General features: G+C 45.1%; 3 protein-coding genes across 6 annotated transcripts in view; 2 read left to right on the plus strand and 1 right to left on the minus strand.

Annotated features, from left to right (window-relative positions):
- On the plus strand, positions 1 to 12,625 carry TDRD6 (tudor domain containing 6). Its single transcript, XM_038132025.1, has 5 exons — positions 1 to 6,657; positions 7,114 to 7,232; positions 8,317 to 8,406; positions 8,828 to 8,885; positions 10,307 to 12,625. The coding sequence occupies exons 1-5, from the start codon at positions 42 to 44 to the stop codon at positions 10,366 to 10,368; spliced, it is 6,945 nt and encodes a 2,314-aa protein (XP_037987953.1). The 5' UTR covers positions 1 to 41; the 3' UTR covers positions 10,369 to 12,625.
- Positions 12,585 to 26,750, minus strand: part of PLA2G7 (phospholipase A2 group VII) — a 15,537-nt gene continuing 1,371 nt past the window's right edge. The window contains exons 1-11 of one of the 4 annotated variants that reach the window (XM_038132028.1): positions 21,596 to 21,782; positions 20,971 to 21,098; positions 18,804 to 18,954; positions 18,133 to 18,226; positions 17,421 to 17,489; positions 16,793 to 16,940; positions 15,276 to 15,389; positions 14,909 to 15,000; positions 14,320 to 14,493; positions 13,189 to 13,337; positions 12,585 to 12,842 (exon numbers count right to left, since the gene is read on the minus strand). In XM_038132028.1, the coding sequence (XP_037987956.1) occupies positions 12,739 to 12,842; positions 13,189 to 13,337; positions 14,320 to 14,493; positions 14,909 to 15,000; positions 15,276 to 15,389; positions 16,793 to 16,940; positions 17,421 to 17,489; positions 18,133 to 18,226; positions 18,804 to 18,954; positions 20,971 to 21,098; positions 21,596 to 21,662 (1,290 nt within the window). In that variant the 5' untranslated portion in view covers positions 21,663 to 21,782 and the 3' untranslated portion in view covers positions 12,585 to 12,738. Of the gene's footprint in view, positions 12,843 to 13,188; positions 13,338 to 14,319; positions 14,494 to 14,908; positions 15,001 to 15,275; positions 15,390 to 16,792; positions 16,941 to 17,420; positions 17,490 to 18,132; positions 18,227 to 18,803; positions 18,955 to 20,970; positions 21,099 to 21,268; positions 21,783 to 26,750 lie in introns of those variants that run through there. The other 3 variants (XM_038132026.1, XM_038132029.1, XM_038132027.1) reach the window with 3 other exon arrangements.
- IMP3 (IMP U3 small nucleolar ribonucleoprotein 3) lies at positions 21,859 to 23,540 on the plus strand. The gene has a single exon (XM_038132032.1). The coding sequence runs from the start codon at positions 21,883 to 21,885 to the stop codon at positions 22,438 to 22,440; it is 558 nt and encodes a 185-aa protein (XP_037987960.1). The 5' UTR covers positions 21,859 to 21,882; the 3' UTR covers positions 22,441 to 23,540.

Here is a 26,750-nt window from a genome sequence, read left to right on the forward strand (position 1 = left end):
GCCTCGTGCAGGGAGCTGCGGCGGCGCTCGCTGCCTTCGCGATGAGCTCCGGGCCGGGCTCCCTCGGCCGCGGCGATACCGTCACCCTGCGGGTCCGTGCCGTGGGGCTGTACCCCGAGGTGCCCATCCTGCGACTGTGGGGGCTTCTGGGGGAAAGTAAGGCTGACTATGCCCTCCTGTACCGCGAGATCCAGGCGGCGGCCGGGCCGCGCCTGGCGGCCCGCCCAGAGCCCTGCGGGCCGGGGGCCTGCGGGACCAGGCTGTGCCCAGGAGATATGGCACTGGTGGAAGTGTTGGGTGTGTGGTACCGCTGCTGTGTGGTGAGTTGTAGTGCCCAGGGGTACCGTGTCTTCCTGCTGGACGAGGGGTACGTGGTGACCACATCTGCCTATTACCTGGCACGGGGCTGCTCAGAGCTGTTCCAGCTGCCCCCGGAGGTGCTGGGCTGTGTCGTGGCCGAAGTCATGCCCTCCCACAGTAACGAGGGGACAGCGAGTGGGGATTCACCCGTGTCCAAGTGGACTGTGGAGGCGATGGAGTTCCTCAGCTTCCTGCAAGGCAAGGAGGTGTCTGGTGTGGTGCAGGAGGTGATAATGCCGCAGGTCATCGTGCTCGAGCTGCCCCAGCTCGTGGCTCAGATGCAGGAGCTGGGCCTGGCCAAACGTGTCTGTCCCAGCTGGTTCCGCCAGGTGCTCAGGCGCTGCCTGCCTTCTGGCCAGTTAAAGAAGCAGCTCTGTCAGCAGCCTCCAGCGTGTTCCCTTGGAGCTTTTGCCGTTCCGCAGCTTGTGCATGTGTTGCTCTCATACCAGCCTCTGTCACCTGCCTTGGATTACTACTACCCTCAGCTTCAGTTGGGTGTGACAGAGCCTGTCCTAGTGACCCATGTCTCGGACCCACACCACATTTACTGCCAGTTGCAGTGCCTGTCGGAGGAGATCTCTTGCCTTTCTGAGACCATGTGCCATGCTTATGACCGGTGGGAGCAGGACTTACTGCCCAAAGTGGGCTCGCCCTGTGCTGCCCGTGGGATGGATGGCCAGTGGTACCGTGCCATTCTGCTGGAGCTCATTGCTGGGGAGCAGGACCAGCATGCAGCTCACGTGATCTTTGTGGACTATGGCAAGAAGGAGACTGTGACCAGAGCGAACCTGCGCCATTTGCCTGCTGAATGTTTTCGCATGCCTGTGGTCACTTACGTGTGTGCTCTTCAGGGTGTTTCGGATGGGGGCTGTGGCTGGTCCCCGTTGCAGGTTGATTTGCTGAAAGCATTGGTGCTCGACAGAGGAGTGAGTGCTCACATCAAAGCCTTTAACTCCTTTGAGCATCTCTATTATGTGACTCTCTATGGGGAAAATGGTGTTGATTTGAACCATCTTTTTGGGTCTCAGGCTTGCTGCCTGGCCAGCAGTCATCTGAGCCAAACTGAGGCTCATGAGCAGCTGGAAGTAGAGGAATCCTTAGTTGAGGAGTTGGGATTGCCGCCAGAAACACCTCCTGGTTTAGCACACGGAGATTTGGCTGCTGCAGCTGTGGCTGGTGTGTATCTGAAGACCTGGACATTGTACAGTGCACAGGTCTCCCACCTCCAAGACCCATCTGAGTTCTGGCTGCAGCTCCATGAGTATTACCAGCTCTTCAGGCAGCTGAGGCAGCGCATGTGGAGTTTTTATTCCCATTCCACAAAGCTGGATGGTGCTGGGTGGCACCCACAGCCTGGATCCCTTTGTTGTGCCAGTGGGAATGAGGGTGTCTTTTATCGAGCAGTGGTTACCAGGGTACTGGACACTGGGGTGGAAGTACACCTGGTGGACAGAGGCTGTACAGAAACTGTGGATCTGTGTGCTGTGAAGGAACTGCTGCCTCGGTTCAGGGAGCTGCCTGCTTTAGCTCTGAAGTGTTGTTTGGCTGGTGTCTCCCCTCCAGGAGGGAGTTGGAGTGCCGCTGCCGTGTCTGCGTTCAGGGAGATGGTACTGAACAAGGAACTAAAGGTTTGGTTTTTGAATGTGCAGGGTGAGAAATACATGGTTGAAATTTTTGACCAGTCCCAGTTAGGTGAGGGAAGAGTGAGTAAACTCATGGCCCAGGGTGGTTATGCTAAGTACCAGAGGTATGAAAGACCCAAGACTTGCAAGAAATCAGATGAATCTGTGACACAGGCCTCTTCCCTAGTGTATGCTGCAGAGGAAAGCCAAGTAAATGCAGAGAAGAGGGTCAGAGAAGAATGTGATCTAAAGAGCAGTGATAGAATATTTGGTTCTTACATGGGTGTGATGGTCAGAGAGAGACCTATTGCAGCCATTCATAATTATAAAAATAGTGAATCTCTTCTTTCGCGAGACTATGAGGGTAAGGAAAATCTTCACAGCTCTTTGAGGCAGAACTATGTGGAAATTAAGCCAGGCTCCTCTTGTGGAGGCCACTTAGAAGTGGGAAGTACAGTTAATGTTATTTTGTCATATGTTGAGAATCCTAGTTGTTTTTGGTGTCAGTTAAGTAGAAATTGCCAGGATCTTCAGATACTAATGGATGAAATTCAGGAGCATTGCAAGAATTCATCCAAGCCACATGTTTGGCCAAATCTTGTCTGTTTAGCCCAATACTCAGAGGACAAAAAATGGTACAGGGCTTTAATAGTTAGTGAAGGAGTTCGTGCAGAAAAAGTAGAAGTCATATATGTTGACTATGGCAACAGAGAGCAGGTGTGTCTAACGAAGCTCCGTGCAATTAATGAACGCTTCCTTAGGTTAGAGGCTCAGGCATTCAGGTGCAGCCTTTACAACTTAATCCAACCCAATGGGCAGAATCCTTTTGTTTGGGATGAAGAAGCAATTCGGGCTTTTCGTCAGTTTGTTGTTGATTCATCATCTGACCTTGACCTGAAGTGTACAATCTTTGCCTTGGCTTCAATAAATAGGGACCTGTTTAACATTGTAGATTTAATCACACCTTTTCAGAGTGCTTGCCAGTTTCTCACTGAGAGAGGTGTAGCCAGACCTTTATTTCCTCAAATGCATCTGGAATCTTTGGTCCAGCTTCATTCTTTCTATTATTCTAGTCATGGTATCAAAATTGGGAGTGAGGAAGATGTTTATATTACATATGTTGAGAATCCTTGGACATTTTACTGCCAACTGGAAAGGTGTGCAGATACCTTGGCACAGCTGGCTGATAACATTACTTCCCTGAGTGAGAGATTGACCAGCTCAGGAACCTTGGGGACATCTGGGACCTTGTGTCTGGCAAGGTACTCTGACAGTCAGTGGTATAGGGGAGTAATTATGGAAAGACAACCTAAGGCTAAAGTCTTCTTTGTGGATTTTGGGAACACAGAGACAATAGAGACAGATGATCTGCTTATTTTACCCAACGATGCTTCTGATATCTTGCTTGTGCCAATGCAGGCCATAAAGTGTTCTGTGTCTGATATATCATCTGTTTCCAAGGAAGCTGCAACATGGTTTAAGGAAGCTGTCCTGGAAAGGAGATTAAAAGCAATAGTGGTAGCAAAGGACTCTGATAATACACTGCTGGTTGAGTTGTTTGATAGAAATACTCAAATTAATACAAAACTGAAAGAGCTAAGCCTAAACAGTACAGGACTGCGTAGTCGTGTACACAATGAGACTTCGTGCACTGGAAATACAGATGTGTATGAGAGGGATGAGACTGCAGGGTCCCCTTTCAATGCAGGCAGGCCTCTTGAAAGAAAAAAATGTCAACCTGAAGCCCAGCAAGAGCAAGGGAGCAAAAGACACTTCAAAGAAGTTGTAAACCTTTTCCAGCACTCTGTGAAGGGACATATGGCATCTGGATTACTAGAACCTAATGAGGTGTTTAGCAGTAAGAACGATGCTGTTTTGTTGAATAAAGTAGGGGAGGAGTCTCTGCTCTTTTCCCAGATGGATACACTGTCAGATACTAAATCTGATGCTGAAGGCAGGTGTATAATGCTTAAAAATGTATCTGATCTACCACCACAGAAGATAGTGCCAGCTCTTAAAACCTTAGTGTATGTGTCTTATGTCAGTGACCCGCAGGATTTTTATGTTCAACTAGGGAGTGACGAGGTTCAGCTTAAGAACATTTTGGAAAGTTTAAACAATGGGAAATCAGTGAAGGACCCGTGTGGACAGCTTTTCCAAGCAGGAGATTTAATCAGTGCTGTTTATGCAGAAGACAGCCTGTGGTATCGAGCTGTAGTAAAAGAGAAGACTTCTGACAATTCAATAAGGGTACATTATATTGATTATGGTGACACTTCTGTGATTAGTGTTGATCAAGCACGCCGGCTCCCTAAGAACTTGTCATCTATTCCAGCAATGAGCATTCACTGCTTTCTAGGTGGACTCAAATGCAAAAAAAATGCTGGCTGGACAGAGAAAGCAGTGTTTTACTTCACCAAGAGAACAAGTGAAATCCTGCTGTCATGTGAATTTGTAAAGAAGGTTGAGGACAAATGGGAAGTTATTCTTAGTGACCATCAAGGTATAATAACAGTGGATTTAGCTGATAAAGATCTTGCAAGTAGAGAAAGACTTTTCTCAAGAAGAAAAATTGATAAAAGAGAGAACCGTGACATGATCACTGGCTGTGAGCCTTTGCCTCCTCAGGTACAAAATGAGATTTCCTGTGTAAGTGATTGTAAATCGTTTATCTGGAAATTTCCAGAGGCAGGTCAGACTTTAAAAGTTTATGTCACAGTGGTAAATAGTCCAGGATACTTCTGGTGTCACCGTGCTGATACCAAAGATGTGAGCTACATTGAGAAAAAAATAGAGGAAGCTGAAAAGCTTGGACTAAGCTCTCTGAACGATGGCAAGTCTTGTATTAAAAGTGGTGATATTTGTCTAGCAAAATACAGTCAGGATGGGTGGTTCTACAGAGCTCAGATCAGCAGTGTGAATGATGACAGCGTCGTTGTTAGACACGTGGATTATGGAAGCGAGGAAAGCGTCAGGCTGGAGATGATCCGACAGATGCCATGTGAACTGCTTGCAGTACCTGGGCAAGCATTTGCTTGCTGTCTCTCAGGTTTCAGTTCTCCAGATGGCTCATGGCTTAGTGAAGCAAATAAGAAGTTTTATCATATGACTGAAAACCTTGTATTAGAAGCTGAAGTAGTGGAAATTTGGGAAAACAAAGATTCTGAAGTCCCTCTGTGTGTTGTCAAGCTGGAAGCTTCTGGCAATAGTATTAATGAAGAGATGAAGCCTTTTTGGAAGGCTAATAAAGAAACTGGTGACAGTGCTTTCTCAAACCTTTGCAACCCCCTAAAGGAAAACAGAAGTTTAGACAGCAATTTGGGTGTTTGTCTCAACAAAGAAACTACTGCTGCTTGTGGATTAGCTCAGGAGGAAAGTGAAAGTGCTTTATTTTGTTCTGATCCTTTCCTGGGCGTAACTTCTGAGAGCTTAGAAACTGCAGAAGCAAATGTGTCAGTGGGAGCTGCCAGTGGGAAGGCTGATGATGGATATGAAATAGGAGAGCATGACAACAGTTTTGATAAAGAGGTACCTCCGTCTGAAGGTGACAGTGATAACAGTATGCTGCTAGAACCAGTGAGAAACTGCAGCCCTCATATTGTGGGGAATGGAATGAAAGCTGCAGAACAAGACTTGCCTGAAATACTGTTTGGAGAGGAGGCTGAGCTGAAAGCAAAAGTGACAGACAGTGCTCCAGCAGCCAGCCTTTTCCTAGGAGAAGAGCAAGAACTTCAGAGATTGCCAGTGCTCCAGGCACAGCCATCTGCAAGCAATGGAACAGAGACATTAGGAGAACTGGATCCATTAGAAATGCACTTACCATGTGATGATCTAAATGAGCTCCTGCAGGGGCTAGAGGGAGTTATGGAACAGTCCTCCTGTGGTGAAAGAGCAAAGGAAGCACTGGAAGCAAAGTCTCTTGAAATGCAGGCAGCGTCAGGCAGTGAAACAAGAGAGACAGTGTTGAAGCAGGAATTGCTGGTGCTGCCAGATGTGAGGGAGGAGACAGGGCAGTTGACAGCACTGAACTGTCTTGAAATTTTACCATTACTTAAAGAGAAAGAAAATCTGGTGCCTCCAGTTAGGGACAGAGAAAAGTCAGTAGAGCTGATTCCATCTGATGTTCAGCCCTCTTTGGGAGAGGAGACCAAGAAACTGCCAGTGAATTTGCCTGGGATTCATGAAGCAGAAGCTATACTAGATGACTGGATGGAAGCAGACCCTCCTTCCCTAAGGCTGTCATCATCTGGTGGTAGACCAGAGAAGGAGCTGCACCAGAAGATGCATGACAAGCAGTCGATGCTAGGAGCCAAATTTGAGCCCTTTCTGGAACTGGTGCTGCCTAATGTTCAGCCTCCTGAGGAAGACAGGGAGGAAGATTTGTTAGGGCTGGAACATGCTGTGCTACAGAGTTCTGCAAATAGTGGAAGTCAATTTTCATTTTTTTCGGAAGACTCAGCGAATCAAAGGCCTATTTTCTCTGTGAAATCATGTGACTGTAAAGTTGAGAAACAGAAGGGGTGGCAGAAGAAGAAAGCTGACTCTGTGGAAGAATGGATGGAACAAGACTTGACTGACTCATTTAAAGAGAGTGGAAATATGTGTGTTCAGTCTTTAGGCTGTAAGCCTGGGGAAGTCAAAAAGCAAAATGAGAACTTGGCTGACTGCAGCACAGGTAAAGTATCTGATTTGTAAGAGTTAAACAATCAAAATGTTGTGCCATTCAAAAATGAGAATAGCTTTCTTGTAAAAATCTGAACTTTTATTCCCTAATAAGATACTGTATTAGTGTGGATGCTTTGAAGAGTTAAGGACAGCAGACTGAGTATAGTTTCTCATGGGTAATGTGACAGTCTCAGCAACTAGTCTTACTTGGGAAGATTAATGATTTTGAGTGGAAATCCATTAATCCATTTCTGAACATGAAGCACACTTGCCAGACTGTCTGGGATGACAAATTTTTAACTTTCAACTAGCAAGTAGTTTGGAGGGGGTGGGGCAGCAGTGTTTGAGGTATCTGAGAGTTGATTTTTGAGAGTTTTTTTGAGGATTGATTTTTGTGGGGTTTTGTGAGGTTTTTTGTTTGTTTTTTTTCCTTCCTCCTTCATTGCTAAATTACCATTTCTTGTAGCACACCATGACTATCCTTGTAATCTGAAGGGCTTTGCTGTTGGTTCCAAATGTGTGGTGTGGACTTCTCTCAAATGGTGTGATGCTCGCATTTTGGAGGTATCTGAGAAGGGTACCAAGGTAAGTGTGGTTTAAATATTCTTTCTGCATTCTTAAGATCTAATCCTTCTTTAGTCCTTCTCTAAAATCTAAATAATTTTTTAAACATTTTGTTACAGAATTCAAGTATTTCAAAGGCTGATTCTGAATTTATAGACTAGAGAGAAACAGCGGTGTCTCAAATTGAGTTGGTGATAAATGTCAACACTTGATGTTCCTTTCACATCTTACTCTCTTTTATTGACTGGGAATACTGAAGGATCTGGCTCCAGTTTGTGTGTGATTCTGTCTGGTCTGAAAAGTTAGTGTTCTGCAGTGGAGCTGTATTGCCATTAAATGCTCATGAAACTTGCCATTATTTTACTGGTGTTTTGAGGAATTAGTGCTAGAGCAGTAGAAACTTGGGAAGAAACTCAAACTATACTGCAAGTAATAATGAATCCACAACTATTTCTGCTTCAGTGAAATGTGTATTGTATTAGTGGTTGGTGGGAGTTAACTTTATAGTAGAGAATAATGCAGTGAGCTGCCTTGTTCTACTGCTGTTTGAGCTGGGGGATGAATGAGACGTCTTCCTTCAGTCCAGGGGGAGTGTGTATTGATGTACACACATGCACAGACATTATACTTACATAAAATGACCTCTAGGTTATAATTCAAGATTGCAAATCCAAAAGGTCATTACATAAAATCATCCTTTTGGAAGGTGGAATGTCTGAGATTGTGCAAGCCAGCTCTTGTGCTGGTAGATCCCTTGGGTGGATCCCTTGGGTGTCTAAGCTCAGGTGCATTCAGATGAGAGGCAGTGTCAGGGATTGTCCTGTAATGATATCCCTATTCATCAGCTTCCTTCTGCTTCTGATCTAGTAGTTGTTTTGCAGCCTTTCTCTCACTATGCTTGGGTTAAGAGTCCAGAAGAGCCTTGAGCAACCTCAATCACTACCTCCAGTTTTATTAGAGATTTGTTCGTTCTTCTTTGCAAGATCCAGACTTCTCAACACCTTCGCAAAGGCACAGAGTCCTCAGCTATGTTTTCCTGCTGCTGTGTCTTGCTTGTTGAGTGTATTGCTGCTATGCTAGATCCCCTTTGGCTCTATCCGTACAGGTCTTGAACCTCTGCAGTGGCAATGAGGAGATTGTGCATCCTGAGAACGTCTGGAACGGAATTCCTGACCGGGCTCGCAGATCATCTGAGGTATGGCAGTGTGGTACTGGACTGGGCAGGGCAGTACAGGCATTTAGAGAGGCTGCCAACTGACTGCTAAGTCATTAAAATCCTTCTGTTGTGGAGTAATTAGGAAGGAATGGTAAGGTTTTCACCAATGTTCTTCATGAAGGACCTACCAGTGGATTAAAAACTCATGTCTGCAACCCAAAGCTCAGGTCATGAGCCATGCTGCTCGTGATGATAACAGCATGAATTTCCAGTTTGTCCTTCACATGCAGCCTTTGTATCCAAGTGAAAAGTGGGCAGAAGACTAATGTAGTGAGTTATAAGGGAGGAAAACAATGGTAAATAGGAGTCCAGTAAGAAGTTAGTCTGGTATTAAAGGAAGCACCTCAATGGAAGTCTTGGCAATAGTGCCAGCTTCCTAACAGGATCCCTTTTTGTGTAGGCATTAACCCCTGCAACAGAAAACTTGCAGTCCTTACCTGAGGAGTCCCTACTTCAAGGTAAGTCTACCTTAAGTCCCCACATGGGTTGTGTACTCTGTGTTTGAATGGTTTCTAATTTTCTACTAAATGCTTTATTTTAGAAAATACAGTTGAAACACTAATTTGACCTTATGTAGTTGATACTGCTGGAGGTTTCTTGATAGCATTAGCTTATGTACAGTTTAAGGGTGACTACATGGAATGAAAGCTGCTACTGTGTCTGGATTACAAACCAATTTGGTATTTATTTATTCATCTAATGAGCCGAGCCTCTTGGAACAGCTGGGTTGGTTGACCCAAGTTCTAGATTCTGGCAGGGTTTTGAGCATTGCCATCAGCATGCTGTTCTTAGTCATGTTTTTGAGGCAAGGTGAGTAACTGCTAGGCAGACTCTATTAAGCATTTAGTGTAGCATTTGAGTGCCCCACTGCCATAATCTATAAATCTAAATCCATAATAATACCATTTGAGTTATTGTAAGGATAATTGTAAATAGTACATGTACATCATTATTACTAACATTTTTTGAAGTGTTACTGGTAAACACCTCTTAAGTGTACCAAATAAATAGTACAGGTTCTTTCTGTTCAGATGCTATTATGGAACTGTAGAGCAGTTCCAGTTGAAGGGGGCCTTTCCTGGTGGTGCAAGCAGGGCCAACTAGATCAGGTTGTTAAAGAAAGACCTTACTGTCATTTCTGGAATCTGTCCAAGAATGGAGACTCCAAAACCTGTCTGGGCAATTTGTTTCTGTGGTTGCCTGATGAAGACTAAACTGAGTTGGAGTGGGGATAGCATTTGTGCTTTCAGGTATTAATTGGTGATTGTATTTCAGTATAACTACTGGATAACTACTGGTAACAAATAAGGAAGCCTGCGACAGAGATTGGGTTGCCTGCTGAGCAAGAAAAAGGGTAGTTAAAGAATTTGATAAAATGTTTAAATGGTCAATCTACAAACTCTCTCCCAAAATTGCATCCCCCAAATGCAGGATTATTCTTGATTTTGTGGATTTTTTTCTGTTCTTGAACAGAAAATGCATGGAGTTAGTGTGTGCACTCTCAGCACCAGCACAGGAAAGGTGAGTCAGGGTCATGCACCCACAGGTCACAGAGCTGGAACCTGCTGCACACACTGCCCCTGCCTGGAAAGGCAGTTTGAGTAGGAGGTACTCAGGGTGCAAAAAACTCTTGCAGTGGTTTATGCCAAGCCCACTGAGGGATGGAGTAACTTGAACTCATAACTGAAATCTGAGAGCATTGCTGCTTCATCTTCTTGGGCACTTCTGCTGTTTCAGCTGTTTTATCTTTGTATAGTAAGTCTTTTAACATGGTCCAGTATGTCAGTAGTATTTAGTCTGAAGCCCTTTTGATCTTTATGCCCTTATACACACTTACAGAAATATCTTGATGGGTCTAATCTGTGTTTGTTCCCTATAGAGAAGCAAACTGGCTGCAGTAGCAATTTAGCTGAAGATCCTCATGTCCTCCAGCAGTGCTGAAACCAAGTGGCACATTGACCACATGAAACTGAACAAGTGCCTGTGTATAAAATGTTCCCATGCAACTGTGTTTGTGGGAACAAAAACACCAGCAGAGCATTGAGTGGCTTATTTTTTCTACCTAACTGATCAAATACCTGTCACTACTGAACTTCCCTGTAAAGGAATAGTGTTGGCAGACTGTTATTTTTAGTTTGTTTTCTTACAGTTGTTGTTGCTAGACTGTTATTGTTGGCTTGTTTCTTATAGCTGTAATTTCCTAAATAAGAATTTGCCTCTTGACTGGCTTTTTTTTTTTTTTTTCATTGGGGTTGCACTGACTTGTATGGAGTTTTTGGTGGGTGGTTCTTCAACAGAACTTTCTTTGAGTTTCTGTATATGCTATTGTGTTGTACAGCACTGCTTTCTGATGTTTGCTTTCGGAAAAGTTGTATTGTTAAGTGTTTCTTTCTCAAAAAAAAAAAAAAAAAGTTGGGGGTATTTTTTGGGGGATAGGGGTGGGGAGGTTTTTTTTTCTCCATAGGGGAACATAGTTGTTTTGGGTTGAAGTCTTGCATTTGCTGCTGTTCTAAAGCAATGGAAGAAGCTGGAATAAAGCTTTGGCCGGCATATACTGGTTTGTTTGTGTGTTTTAATGACTTGTGTCTGATCCTGTGCAGAAGCCCAAATGCTGTGTGAGGGCTGTTGTGCAGTCACTGGTTGTTTTGACCCTAACCAGCTCTCCAGAGCACTGTGAGCCATGGTGAATGTTTTGAAACATTAATTGTACTTAATTAATGGACTTGGTGCAGTTGTACTAATGAAAGATGAAGCTTTTCCTATAAATACGAAGAAGATCCAATGGAATGGTTTTGCTGCCACTTCTGTGCAACAGGCTGAGCTATTTTAAGGACCTGCTGCTGTTTCAAGGGGATCTCACCTTTTACTCTCCTTCTCAGGTGTTTAAAAGGGGGTGCTATTTTATAGTGGTGTTCCATGCTCCTGTATAGCATAGCTGCTCCCTCCTCTTCAGAAGCTGTGGATTTTTCATGCTGAAACAAGGACTTAGGAACCCAAGCTGGCTGATAGTGAATCTCACAGTAGATCTCAAGTGTTAGTGCTGACTCAGTAAGACAAACATGTTTATTTGCTTAACAGAGACAATACACGGCACTAGGCTGGGGAGAATTTAATTAAATTCTGAAAGACACATCTTAGGTGTTATTGCAATCTCATTTTAAGATCACAGATTATGTAAAATACTTAATTACACTGTTAATTTCTTGATTTGTTTGCTTCAGTGGTTTTGTAACCTGATTTTGAAGTGAACAGAATTTAGAAGATACCCTTTCATGGGGCAGCTTCAGGCAGTTCTGATCCAAAAAGGAGAGCCTAAAAGAAGGCCACGCTCCTGACAGTCTTTGTCCAGGTACTACCACTGCTGTGCCAACTGAGTCACCTAGAGACCATTGTGAGTACCTGGAGAAAGCTGAGTGTCTGGGAAGTGTTTACTACCTGGACAGACCTTGGGAGCTGAAGCAGTGCTAACAAGGCCCATGGCAAGGCAGCTGTAGAGGTGCCACATCTGTATTTCCCCTGCAGTCTGACTGTGTGGTAGTGGAAACAGACAAGGGAGGAGCTGCTGGAGCTTTGCCCAAGGGCAATTACAGTTGCTACCAGTGTGACCCATGGAAAAGCTTTTGAGATATAAACATCATCCTCTACGTATGGCACTAAGCACATCTTATGTTTAAGTGGATTAAGCTCCTGTGAGCAGTCCCGCGTCTGGACTTCCTCTGCTGTCAGCTGAAATCCTTCCTGCAGCTTTTACTGTGACTTGTTAAAATAAGACACAGGCTTGAAGACCACCCTCCACAGGCATCTCTAACTCCCAGCTGTTGTCAGAGCACAGCTGAAATACTTAGAATCTAAACAGAAAAGTAGTGGTTTGGTGTTTTTTTTTGTTTTGTTTTGTTTCTTTTCCCCTACCTTGCAGGAAATGCTTGCTGGCTGCAAACTGACATAAAGCTTGGTAAACAAACCTGTGGCTGAATTCATTGGAGCTCAATCTGTCTTTCTGCGAACTTGACTACAGTCAAAACCAGAAAGAGCATTTAAATTATTACCAAGTGATTTCCTCAAGCTGCTTACAAAGCAGAAGTTACCCTATTACAGTATTTCAGAGCATCCCACTAACTCATTTGAACAGAAACCTCTCTTTGTATGATTATGTAGCGTAATGCTTTGCCCTTTTGTTTGTTTGTTTTTTTTTTTTTTTGTTCCACACCCCAAAAGCTTTGTAGGTGTTTAATGCCACCACATGTCTCAGCAATGTCTGACAAATATTAGTGTCCTGATGTCCATGGCATTTTCAGTCCTTCTTTGTATTCCTTACTCAGGTTCAGCTGGAGATGTGTCAATATTGGTTCCAGGAATAACATTGGGTCCTATGCCATCCACAAGAGAATCCCACCGATCAAAATCCTTCTTAAGACCTGTAGGATGGGGGAAAGAAAACCAAGTGGCCATGAGTTAAGTAACCAGCTTTTTGTAAAACTACACTGAATAATGAAATCAATTCAGCTAAGTAGGGAAGGAAAAATGTTTTAAGTAGGAAAAAATGATACTCCAGATTTTTTGTACCAGAACAAAATGTCAGTGATTTTCCTCTCAGTTGCCAAGATTACAAAAGTAATTGACAAACCTCTAGAAGAAGTCTGACTTATTTTTTTCCACTGACACACTTATTTTGATCTTGTTTTAAACGGAATGGTTATATAAAAAGCTTCACAGGAATGAAGTATTAGTCAACTTCATACTTTGCTGTAAACAGATACTTACTCAGATGTTTCTGTAGGAAGGCTAATGAAGCATGATTGCTGATATCAATAGCTTCATTTGGATCTATTTCTCCTTTTAATTTGAAAAATCTTGCAATGATTCCTCCACTCACAAAGGTGAAATCAGGAAAGCTCTGATGTACTGACCCCCTGTAAAGAGAAAAATGATCAACAGGCTTGTAAAACTACATCAAATTGCCTGATTAAAAGATGGACAGACTTCAGTCAAATGTCTTGTGCCGTCTTTAAGAGAAGATAAAACATGTTAATCTCACAAGCAAGATTAGCAGGAAATTCTGCCCTAACCACAGAATGGGGAGGAAGGTTTGTACATGCTTGCTGTAAGTCACTGTAACTGCAACAGCAATAAAGAGCTGGTTTGGCAAAGCATCAACATCAAGTTGTCTCCCTGCTCAGTGGTGCAGATAGAGCCATCCCTCCCCTGCCTGCATTCCTGCCCCCAGAAGGCTGTTTCAAGTGTTCAAATGCAGATGATGCACACAGCGCAGCACAAAGCTGGTGCCCCAGGGTAGGAATGCACACCTTGGAGTGTCTTAAACTTGGGGATCCTGGCTGCCTTGAGAGGTCTCTGTCCCTGCTGTAGGGGGATGTATGGCTAATTTAAACATACAGTGAAAACCTGGACCATGAGGACAGACAGTCATAGTATCATTTAGGCTGGAAAAGATCTTTAAGGTTATTAAATCCAACCATTAATCCAGCACTGCCATTCCAGCTCTAAACCATGTCCCTCAATGCCGCATCTGCATCTCTTCTAAATACCTTCAGGGATGGTGACTCCCCAACTTCCCTAAACAGCCTGGTCCAATGCCTAAGAACAGTTTAAATGAAGAAATATTTCCTAATATCCAGTCTGAACTGCCCCTGGTATGACTTGAGGCCATTTCTTCTTGTTCCCTGGGAGAAGAGCCCGACCCTCCATATTTCCTAATATCCAGTCTGAACTGCCCCTGAGCTTCCTTTTCTCCAGGCTAAACATCCCCAGCTCCCACGGCTCCTCTTCTTCCTCAGACTTGTGCTCTAGGGACTGTCTGTCTGCAGTTACCTGTAACTGCACAGCTCCAATGAGAGCTTCAACCATGGACAGAAATAATGGCTCCTGAGCACTTACTTGATAGTGATCATCTTCTTGTTTGTGTCATTGGAGATGAGCTTCTTAATCTTTAAGATGTTCTCAGCCCACTGGAATTTTTCAGAGTTGATAAAAAGCAGCGGTTGCTGGACGCTGTTTTGGTAAATGTCATCACCTACAGGAAGCATCCATACATCGAGGGCAATGCCACACCTGCCAAAAACATCTGGATATTGGCACAGAAGCAGAAAGCTTGGAAGTTCTGAGCATGCTTTGAGTTGCAAGAGACATGGGAAAGTCTCTCTGATAGTGAACAGGTAAATTAATCACTATGTTTCATAATTATCTCTACTCTGAGGGAAGAGAATTAGTCCATTCTTTCCATGTGTTGGTCTCCACTGCCAGGTGCAGCTGGACTGCAGGGTCCCACAGTATCATGATATACTAAGATGCAGCTGTTATGTTCCACCACATCCCCACACTTGGAAAAAGCATGGCTGAAGAAAGCAAGACATGCCAACAACACTCTTCTTCAGGAGCCAATTAGCAGTTGGGGGATCCTAGGTAAAGTGCCCTGCTCCAGACCTCTCAAGTGCCAAATGTCTCTGGCCTTGTTTTGCATACTTACCTAAATCTTATTTCTTTGCTGAGACTTTCAATAACTGTAGCACCACCAAAAGAGTGTCCCATCACAGCTATTCTGCTAGTATCAACAGAATCCTGTCAAAAAAATCCAGGTGCTGTAAGAGACTTTCTTTCCCAAACTTTCGTTTTTAAAGGGGATAATTTTTTTAGGCATTAGATTCTACTGAAGTAGGAAGAGCATCATTTCAGCTCTGTTACTCTCTATCCAGCTTTGGATGACCTGAGAATATTTTCAGAGATCTACACAGTGATCTTCACAATACTTTACATGAACCAGTTTAGAAATGGAAGGGGGAAATCAGAAGCATTATTAGGTGTTTAATAAAATGCAGGTGACATCTTCTACTCACCTTTAGGCTGTTCCAGTCAAAGTCTGAATGTAATACATTCGTTACTTCCTCTCCTGAATTGATTTTAAGAATGAGATTGAGAGCTTTGATACACTCCTGTGCTCTTTGCTGCACCTGGGGAGAAAGAGGGGTTGGGGTAGAGCAGTGGAAGGAATCATCAGAAAAATGCCAGGCTTGACAAGCCCCTTGGACACAAAGACTTGCTCTGATAGCTTTCCCCCACTATTCTGAACTGCAGAATGGAGCCATCTGACAAACAACAAAATTGGTCTCTGGTGGTATAAAGAGCTGAAGCTCTTGTGTAGAACCTCTACACACAGAGGCATTTATCCCTGTGACATGCACCAAAGGCCATCTACTCCTTCATCCTGTCACTGCTTAGGAAAAGTTGGGATGTGCAAAGGCTTAAGTTGCAAAACTCCAAGGAAGGCTGACTCACTGATGCTTCTCAGGCTCACCTGGATGAGCAAATGCCATTCTGTCACTTGCCCCATCACACAATAGCCTTGAAACTGTCCTTACACTGGATAAACCAAGCTAAGAAAAAGTGAAGCCCATCCCATTTTTTATATATGCTCATCCTTGAAAACTGTAGTGAAGCTGTTGCAAAAAAAAGGTTTTCATTGTTCTGTAAGAACAGTTTTTAACTGGTATGTCAGAAAAAGAAAAGCTTGAAGAAGAACCAAGGAATAGTAGTGATCTTGGGAACCACAGTGTGTTGGCAGCCAACAAGATGTCTGTGCATCACTGCATTTCAAATAAATCCCAAACTCCTGACTTCTCTACTTGTGAAATTTGCAGACAACAGCTTCTGAAGGTTATTTCCAAGCTCAGACATGACACAGTGACACTCACGGGTAGGTTTTCCTTGTACTCATCCAGGAAATGACTCTTGTATTATTGTCTGTATGGCCCAGGGAGATAAGACAAGCACCTCCCTGGCTAAGTTTGCATTAGCTGGAAAAACCACTCACATATTTTAAAGGTCAAGTGTATGCTTGGAAGAGCTTGTCAGTATGGCCACATTACATCCAGCTTGGATACTGTTTATAATAAATTGGAAGTCTGCACTGTTTACATTGCTAAAAAACACCTTCAAGTGTGGTAAGGACTATAAAGCAAACACCCACTGAGAGCAGCCATGATTCATCATTCCATGGTGTAAATGAAAGCTAATGCAAGCCTAAGGCCACACAAACACTTGAGCTCAACTCTGTGTCACTTTTAGGCTGGGCTGGGCAGTAAAAATGTAAGAGATAGAGAAGAAACAGAAAGTTGAGTGGAACCAGAAGAGAAACAGATGACTCAGCTCAAGAGTGCAACTTCAAGAAAAAGCTTTGTTGAGGGAGCAGCTTATGCTCTGAAAAAGCTATTGTTGGCTGTTCCACCTTCAGGGGCCATTTTCATATCTCCCTGAGCCATGGCAGAAGACTGCTCCCCTGGCCAAAGGGAGACTCTGCTAGCCCTAAACACAGCTCTCCTCCACACTCCCCAGAGCACAGAGCCAGCCCAGGCACCTGCTTATGGCGCAAGCAACGCTCCTCCTCTCCAGTTTTCAGTTTCCTGTAGTAGATCCACTCCTTCTCCATGTTAGGCGGAGACTCCTCCTGTGACTCAGAAACGGACCTTCTTTTACAATAATACGTGGCTGAAGCAGATTCATCTCTGTTAACACCAAGAGGAGGTTATTTCTGGCTGTCCATTCCATTTGGTTTGAGATGAAGTAAGCAAATTTTCCAATTTCACCCATATGAAGAGATGCAGCTATCAACCAGTGCTGTTGCAATTGCAATCCAAGTGTACACAGACTTTCTAAATAATACAATAATCCCACCAGAACTCCCACCTCCTCTACATTCTTCACCTACTTTATATTCTAACAATAAGAGTGAAACAAGTAGCATATCTGAAGAATGACAAATGATATCTAGCCAAAGACTTTTCATTCTCGGGCTTATCTAAACAAAATTCCCTTTGTTTGGAGAAGAGTTGAGCTATGGGCAGTGTGGGTAGGGCTGAAAAAGAGATGTTAGTTGTTTTTTGTTGTTTTTTTAATACAGAAGTTCTTCTTTAGAATAAATAACATTCTGTTCAATGTGAGAAAGTTGCTTTCCATCAGAACTCCAAAATGTGCAGCACACTCACCTGTGCTCCACAGCAGCCACTATAAAGCCCTGAGAAGCCATCTCTATGCAAATAGCAGAATAGATTGTCCTGCAATAAAAACCACACTCTGGTGAGATGTCATTCTTTCAATTCCATTGCTCTTTAAGTGCTGACCACACTAGGTTGCACTCGTCTCCACTCAATATTTCTTCTCTTTGAATTTGCTACCCAGCAGAGCAAGATTTTGTATGCCAGGCACCAAAGCCTGGTACAGGTACAAGGTTCACAAAACCTTGGTACTGTTTTACTGTCTGTTCAGAAAGGAAAATGCCACTGATTTTTAATAAGTAGCACATACAGCACTTTGCATCTTCAAAGAGCTGTCCAAAAATCAACCAGAAATCACAACATCCTCATGAGCTGGTAAATATATTCCCCTCCATCATACAAAGGGAAAACACAAATGGAGCTCTGAGCAACCTGGTCTAGGGGAAGCTGTCCCTGCCCACAGCAGTGATGATCTTTAAAGGCCCCTTCCAACCCAAGCTGTTCTATTATTCCGTGACCAACCATACACCAACCCTGCTGTTGTTTCAGCGGGGGCATAATGACACACGGCAGGCTGTCCTTCAAATCTGTTTCAGCTCCACAAGGATCTCACCCCCCTACTGAAAATCTGTTCACAACCACCCTTGGAGACTGCTGTCTCCATAGACAACAAAACCAGTTTATCAACAAACTGCAAAATTACCGAAAAGCTCCAAGTCCATGGGAAAAAACAAGAAGTGGGTATTTTTCTCCCGGCTTAAAAGCAGCATTTGACTTTGCAGGACAGGTCACTGAACCTAAGTAAAAATGGAAGTGTACATCATTGTTACTGGAATGAGAGAAAGTGTTTGTTCCTGTAGGAGAGATCCCAAGAATGGAGTGATCACTAAATATCAGAGCAATCACCTAAAGACAAGGTGCCAAGACTCATCTTTGAAATAGAAAGCAAATATGGATCTGATTCTGAAAATACATTCTACTTGGCAGAAGATACTTGTCTTCTCCCATCCACAGCCTGGCACAAGGTCTACATATCTCTTGAATCTTTACTGTCAGGCATCCAAGGCTTGCTGATATTCAGACCTTAGGATCTCTCTGACTTTTGTATCTTTGCACATGTCCTTGTGGGATTTAAATCACAACACACAGGTGCAGCTGACCTAGAGCAAACTGCCCAGACACTTCACACTCCTATCCACAGCAGTCAGGGACTGCCTGAGAGCTGGGGTCACATTCAGCCCTCTCACTACAAAAACCCATCCCACAAAACCACAGTTTTCACTAAAGACTCTTTTTCAGCCCTCTAGCAGTAACACCCTGCTCATGAGCATGCAGGCAGCAACAGGCAAGGAATAAAACCAGAAGGGGTCTTACCAACATAGTAATGGAAAAGCCTTTCTCCTACCATTCGGTACATATTGAGGAAGTCAGAGAGTCCCTGATAGTATTCTTTGTCTGGAATCCATCGTGCCTCTTCGATATCTGTGGCATCATAAGCTGGATAATAGAGGCGCAAAAAGCTTCCCTGGGATTAGGAAAAATTAAAAATAATTTAAAAAAAAAGGAATATTGGTATATATTTATATATGGCAGAGAAAATGGAAGATCAAAACATTTATAGAAAAGGTTTCGGTTGCAAGAATGCAGTTCAAGAGAATTATGAGAATCTCATGAGAAAATTATTATCATATACAGGCTTTGATGCTAATCCTAGGTCACAATCTTCCTGTGCCTACCATGAATTTAAAGTAACGTAAGATACACATCATCACAGGTGGAGATACACATCACCTTCTCTAGGTTAGCTTAGGGCTTATTAGAAATGCTTCATCTAATTAAGTTAATTATTACAAACACTCACTACCTATTTATGCTCAGTCCAGCATCTTGCTGGATCTTTTCTTCTGTCTTCACTGGGAATGGTTTGATGATGTGTTTTGGTAAGTTTTATAGGGCTGACTGTTAAAGGGGTGACTGAAGATGACCTGAGAGCTGCAGCACCTCTCCAAGCATGACAGGCTGAGAGAGCTGGGGACATGCAGCCTGGAGAAAATAAGGCTCTCTAACGTGGCTGCAGTGTTCCTGCCTAAACTGAGCAGAGGCTGTCAGCAAAGCCCTTGGGCAGCTGCACAGCAAGGGAGAACAATACATCGCTCTTCTTCCTCATCAAGATGTTCACAAGTCTCTTGTGGTCCATCCTTCTAAACACAACTTTGTTAGCCTGTGTTTCATCTGCCTCTGTTTCTTACCAGTTCAAATCTCTTACTGTCTGCACGCCAGGTATCCTGGGAAAGCACCCAAGCTTTCCACACTCAGAGGGACCTTCCATCCCCCTTGTCAGTCTTTTTCCTTCACAGACAGCAGCCATGTACCAACACACACCACAAAACAGATTTCCCAGCAGAAGAACTGGGTGCAATTTCCATTCTTATTTCCTGGTTTGCAAGGGAATTTGCAACACCCCATTCAAATTCACTGTCTTGCTCCAGCTGTACTTTTGGTTTAGCAAGTTACAATCAAGGCCAAAATAAACATAAGCTTTGAAATGAAGCCTGATTTCTTGAACACTAATTTATCAGTTTACCAAAAGTTTGTTTAATGAAGCTTGTTTCTATTCACTTATCAAACTTAAATCAACCTTTGACACAGAGGCCATTGGGGAAGAACTTTCCTCCACATTGGTAGTGATATTATCTTGATCTCAGAACAGTCCCAGTGAGCCTCCCCAATGACTAACTGATTACCAGAAAGGGGAAGAGGTTCATTATTTATGCCTGAGAGAACTGCAATTGTTCATAATGCTTATGTAAAAAAGCTGACTGCAAAGAGAAACTTCTCTGTGCTGATATAGAGTAAGCTCAGTAAAGGAAAGCATATGAACCATTACAAACTGATCTCAAGTTCACTCCATCTGGCTACTCTGTGGAGTGAAACCACAATGTAAAGTGTAAATGCAGGTGTAATCTCTCAAAGGCAAGAGGATTTGAAATGGAAAGTCACAAGGAAGCTCATTACTTGTCTGGTTATGGTCCCTCTCTTACTATTGTGGCTTCTCACTGTGCTAACCTCTTGCTAAACTGACATCCTGTTCATCTTCAGTGAGATAAAATCTGAAGAAGACATCTCGTCTTTTACCCTACAGCTGAAACACTACATAGGCTCTTTCTTCTCCCAACCCTGCCAAATCCTGTTGGGATCTTTGTGTTGAGAACAGCCACAGTCACAGAGACTGCATGTGGAGCCTCCTTAGGAGCAGTGGGGTGGGTGGGAAGGACCCCCCTGGGTCCCAGGAGGACACAGTTTCTCTGCAGTATCTTGTGTAGGAGAGTCAGAAAGGCAAGGACATTAGAAGAGGGAGGAATTGGCCATGGGAAAGGCTTGCAGGTTACATCCAGTACACGTCCTACATCAGGATGGAGGGGATAGAAAGCTCAGCTGTGAGTGTCAGCATGGAGCACACAGGCAAGACCTTCTGCTTTAAAACTGCAGCCAGTTGTTTCACCAACATTGTAGCTTAAATCCAAAGAGTCGAGAGCTTTACCTCAACTGCATTTTCTGTCATCAGATCTGTACATCCAACTGAGTGTGGTCCCTTTCCTTCAGGGATCCTGTAAAACTTCTCAGTGCTGCTGGTGCCCCACATTTCCATTGGTGCCTTCACCGACAAACCTGGGGAAAAACACAAAGCTAATCAAGAGACCACTGTGGCCTCTATGACCTGACCACCCACACTGAAACAAATCCAGCACACTGAAAATCCAGAATTAGGAAAATCAAGATTGAACCAATAGAGAAATCTTCTCGCAAGAAACAAAGAAATCCCGAATTGTCAACCTGACCTGTTCTACTGGGGATATTCCTTGTTGTATCCTGAATCCCAAGGAGCAGACAGCACCGGGCACTTACAGAAAAGTGGGATGAAACCTTTGGCTGGCGAGGCCGCGCCGGCACTCGGGAGATCTGCGGTGCTACGAACCGCACAGAGGGAGGATTCTGCTGCTCCTCAAGGAAAACCGGCCTGTGCATCAGGGGGAGTGGGATGTCACGGAGAAACACAACGCCGCTGCCATTTTTCCAGCAGGAATGACGAATCCCAGGCTCGGCCCCTGGCGAGACAAGGTCGGGCTGCCCGTGCCGGAGCGGGTGTCGGGGCGCTGTGGCCGTACCTGGGGCGACCCCTCCGCGCCGGGCTGGCCCCGGCGATGCGCAGAGCGCGGGGGAAAGCAGCCGCATCCCGGGCTGGGCTCTACCTGCCGCCTTCTCCTTGGAGAAGGAGACGCGGAGCCATCCTTCTCCCGGTACCCCGCCGCCCGGCCGGGCTCCCCCGGGGCGGGGCTCCCAGTGCGATGTCACGGCTGCTCCTCCCCGGAAAAGCCGCGGGTCGCCAGCCGCTCCGCCCCGGAAAAGTCCCTCTCAGGCGCGGCGCGGCGCGGCGGATCCCGGTTTCGTGAAGATGGTGCGGAAACTCAAGTACCACGAGCAGAAGCTGCTGCGGCGGCTGGACCTGGTGAACTGGGAGGCGTCGGGCGGGAACTTGGCGGAGGTGCGGGCGCTGCGGCGGTACCGGCTGGGCCGGCGGGAGGACTACGTGCAGTACAAGGCGCTGGCCCGCGCCGTGCGCGCCCTGGCCCGGCGGCTCCGCGACCTGGGCCCGGCCAGCGCCGCCTTCCGCGCCCGCTGCGCCGCCGCGCTGCTGGAGAAGCTGTACGGGCTGGGGCTGGTGAACAGCCGGCAGTCGCTGGCCGTCTGCGAGAGCCTCTCGGCCGCCGCCTTCTGCCGCCGGCGCCTGCCCTGCCTGCTGGTGAAGCTGCGCATGGCGCAGAACCTGCGCCACGCCGTCACCTTCGTGGAGCAGGGGCACGTCCGCGTGGGGCCCGAGGTGGTGACGGACCCCGCGCTCCTCGTGCCCCGCGCCGTCGAGGACTTCATCACCTGGGTGGACGCGTCGCGCCTGCGGCAGAAGGTGCTCGACTACAACCAGGAGCGTGACGACTTCGACCTGGCCGCCTAGGGCTGCCCTGCTGCCCTGCCTCGCAGGACACGCACACCCATGAGACCACGGCGGTGCCACCACGGCATATTCACACACCTGTAAAGGGAGCCAGAAGGAAACCGTGCGCTTCCAGTGGCATATCGACCTGCTCCTGGCTCCCTTTCGCAGCTAATGGCTAATGGTTCCATTCATCCATGCAGAGGAACAACCTTTACACATCCACTCTTCAAGAATACATCCAGTGGCCCAGCTCCATCATCATCCCTGGCACGCTGTCCTGGTTTAGGGCAAATTTTCCTTCTCCCCCACTTTGCTCTCAGATCTCATTTTAAAGGTGCAGAACTTATTTCTGGGCTGAAGAGACAGATGGGGATACCAGCATCATCCCAGGACATATCTCAGCTCCATCATCATCCCCAGCGTGCCCAGCTCCCTCATCCTTAAAAGTGCATCTCCATCATCTTTACATCCCATAAAGCAAAAGTGCTTGGAAAAGTCTCTGCCCAGTTGCAGAAGAGGATTTAGGTCAGGCTTCAGTGCTTGGCAGTTTAATGGTAGCTGCTGGAAGGGGTTTTAAGCCAAGCCGAGTGGCTATTTTAAGACTGAGTTTAGCTCCTTCACTGCTCTTTTTCCGAGAGGTTGTCCTGGTTCCTCCTTCAGCTGTTGAATGCACAGGAATCAAAGTTACTTCTGGAAGGGTTTTCCTTTGATATCAAGGAATAAGAAGAGGATTTCTGGGGGTCAGCAGTAAACAAGAAGGCCAAATATCATGTTTCTGGAACTATTAAAAGTTTTAGCCGAAAACAGAATTAAAAACAAAACAAACCAAAAAACTGTATTGTCATGTGAAGTTGTGAAGGGAAGTTTGATGCTTTGAGTTGTGTCTTTGCTGTGTGGGGTTCCAGATGGCCATTAGGCATCATTTATGATCTATCATAAGTGGATCTAACTGGGGAGGTGTTACTGGTGAGCAAAAGCTGATCTAACCATAAATGCAGATTTGGGGGAACTTTTGCATTTAGCACATTAGCCAGGGGCTGTTGGGAACTTTGTTCCCTTTTGATAGAAAAAGCAGAAAAACAAAAATAAAACTGTTGAGGTTTTTTTTTGCTGGTAAAGAAATGTGTGGACTGCTTTATGATGTAGTTTCTCTGAGTTTATTCTGATTTTTAAATGGTCCAGTAAGCCCTGTTTGCCACCTTTCAGAACTTTTAAAAAAAATTTTATGTAACTTATGTAAGTCTGGTTTTTTATGTAAGTCTGGTTTTATTTTAATAGCTAGAAAGCTATTACTGAGTTGTAATACTGAGTTGTAACAAGTTTATCCTAGGAATGCTCTCTTTCCCTTACCTGGGGCTATGAAAGGATTTGGCAGTAGGTTTAGGAGCAGAGCTGTGACTGTCCATCCCAACTCCAAAGAGCTGGAGGAGTGCAGCTACTGTCAAAGCTCTGGATGTGGATGCCTTAGTGTGGCTTTTTTGAACAGAAAAAGTGTTCAGGTGAGGTATGTTTTGGAGGTATTGCATGACCACAGTCTCTCACTAAATATTATGTCAAGTTTTTATAAGGCAAACAGAATGTTTACATTTCTTTCCAATCTCATAAGCCAGCTGCATTAAGCAGAACTTATTAAAGTTATAGAACTAATTAAATTATTAAAGCAATAACAGATATTAAGAAAAAGACACTAAACGGGTGGATAAACCATTTGCCTACTACTGCTGTTTGTACTTGAATTAATTTCAGTAGCCATAACCTCAAAAACATCTTAACCTTTTTCCTAGAGTGTGCATCTTGCTTATGGTAAGAAATGCAACCTGAAAAAAAGTTTCATACATAAAGCCTGACTTTTAAACACCTTCCCAGCTTCCCTTTCCTCTAGAACAATGCCATTATTTCTTGGGAAATATAGAAGGTGCTTTATTCAGGTGCAGGTTAAACCAGTGCTTCTGCCGTGCTTTACTCTTTTGGAGGAATTTAAGTAGCAGCACAGCGACTGTGCAGGGCATTTCACTACTGAGATGCTGAACTCCTGCTCTGCCCAGTGTGTGCAGCCCTTGGAGGAACTGCAGAAAAGGAAATAGCAAACCTCCAGCCTCTGCAATTTATATCATCAGCCCATTCCTTTTGGATGAAACCTACTTTTTATCATTCATCTGTGCACCTTCAGCATCTGTAGCAGAAGAGAAATAACCCTGTAGACTGTTAAGCAGTGAGAATTGATTTCCCTAGAAATATGTGGGATAACAGCATCCATCACCCCTGCTTTCCTCCTCTGGTACTGGAAATCAAATTCTTACGTTCTCTGAGAAATCAGGCTGTGTCTTTATATGTCTGTGTGTTTTAAGTCTGGAATTTCTTAACTGTGCTGGTTGTACAGTAGCTGAGACCTGAGATGAGTGTCCTGCTCCTCAGGTTTTAGCAGCTGGTGTCCTCACACATCCCTGACCAGAGCTGGGTCCGCTTCAAGTGTGATAAACAGATAAAATGGAAGTTCCAGCAGCACAGCCACATTCCTGCTGGTGATTACAACCAGGGAAATTTTGGCTTCCTCATGTTCCATGGTGGTTTTGCCTTTAGTTCCTGGGTTTGGTTTTGTTTTCCAGACTGACGTGCTGTGGCCACTGCTGGATGGTTCCCACAGCACTTCTGGAGCTGGGGATTGAAAGGGCACACGAAGTAGCTCCTACAGCCTTTCCCAACGCTTGCATAAACATGGAGGCTTTTGTTAAATTCCAAGGCTGATCCAATGTCAGTAAAATTGGCACAGCTTCCATGGGCCTGTGTGAACTGGCATGAGGATAAGATCCAGCATTGCCCTTTTTTGGGCCAGGTCCTTCAAACTTTCCAGTGCTCCAGGGCCTTGCAGCAGGAGAACTTATGCATGTGAGAGTAACACAGTGGGGTCCTGGGTGTCACTGTGCTTCTTCCCCGTACCTTCGGAAGTGGGCTTGATGTTCCTCAGCTGCCCCAATATCTCCATGTGTCTTGCGGGAAGTTGTTGCTGTAGGACAGAGGATGGTGGTGCTGGTCATGGGGCAAACTCACTCCATGCCTGACAAAACTTGGTCACTGCCACCTCCATATGTGCCTGTCCCAGGAGCTGGGGGGTGCAGGGGTACCAGCTTCTCCAGAAAGGGAGAACGGTGCTGCAGGGGGGTCTGGGAAGTGCAAAAGCCATTGACAAACAGTGAGCAGTTTCCAGGCAGGAGCTGTCACTTGCATAGTGGGCAGCAGGAAAGGAGGTTTTACCAGGGCCTATGATTTTAGGTTTGAGGGGGTTATTTTTCTCTTTGTTTTTTTTTCCCTTTTTTTTTCTCTCTTTTTTTTTTTTTCTTTTATTGTATCTCTTTTTTTTTTTCTCCTGACCTTGGCTTTCCCTTTATTTGAAGGCTGCCAAAGCAGAGTAGCTGAGGCTGAGGAATGTGGGGGAGCTGAGGGAAGGAGTCCTTCACACTGACGCCTTTTGTGCTGCAGTGTGTAAAAGGCTGAGGCTGTCACCGAAATGCAAATGTGTGGCTTTTCACTGATCTAAGATCCATTTTTTTCCCAGTAAACAAGAGTGCTGCATGTTTTAAAGGCTGCTTCCATCCATTTTGGTGTGGCTTAGTGCTGACCTCAGTCAATCACTGACAGCACATCACCATGAGCCTTGGGGCTGAGGAAGGACGGTACATACCCCTTCTCAACATAGGAAATGGAGACTGAGAAACAAAGGTGGAATTGGGTAATTCCCAAGTTTCTGGGTGATGGTCCTATATCCTGGGCTAGGCCAGGACCTTCTAGCCTTGCTGAAGGGCACTTCCCCATGCTCATCTCTGCAGCACTCCCCAGTAAGAAACCCCATAGCAGATGGAAGTGTCACTGTCCCCTTTTTGAGCTCTGAATAGTGTTCTGAATACATCCCCTGACAGCTCTGACCCTGGAGATTGAACCAAAGAGCCATTTCTCATCACCAGGGCATGAGATCACCTTAGTCCCTATCCCAGAAGCAAAACATTTCAATATTCACTGGGTCTGGGGGATTATTATCTTAAGAGTCATGTCAGCATTTACGTGAGAGCCTCAGCTCTTGTCCCTGCTTTTAAATACACCATTTTAGGCAGTGAAGCATCTTTTCTGACCCACTGCTTGCTGGTTTGGGCCTGCAGCAGGACTTTGTAGTGGGAAACCTGCCTGATGGGAACCATCCCCTCTCACTTCTCTGCAAGCACAGCAGTCTCTTCCTCCCTCGTATCAGCTGATTTTGAAGACAGAAAGTATTTTGCTCCCAGCAGGCAGAGAAAGGGGAGGCCACCCATTAATGAGAGATTGAGATATGAGCACGT

Source organism: Motacilla alba, chromosome 3 (assembly GCF_015832195.1).
Source record: "Motacilla alba alba isolate MOTALB_02 chromosome 3, Motacilla_alba_V1.0_pri, whole genome shotgun sequence".
NCBI lineage: Eukaryota > Metazoa > Chordata > Aves > Passeriformes > Motacillidae > Motacilla > Motacilla alba.

Coding starts and splice junctions, on each gene's coding strand:
- TDRD6 (XM_038132025.1), top strand. CDS start 42: ATGAGCTCCGGGCCGGGCTCCCTCGGCCGCGGCGATACCGTCACCCTG. Junction 7,233..8,316: donor TATCTGAGAAGGGTACCAAG/GTAAGTGTGGTT, acceptor CTATCCGTACAG/GTCTTGAACCTCTGCAGTGG. Junction 8,886..10,306: donor TGAGGAGTCCCTACTTCAAG/GTAAGTCTACCT, acceptor TGTTCCCTATAG/AGAAGCAAACTGGCTGCAGT.
- IMP3 (XM_038132032.1), top strand. CDS start 21,883: ATGGTGCGGAAACTCAAGTACCACGAGCAGAAGCTGCTGCGGCGGCTG.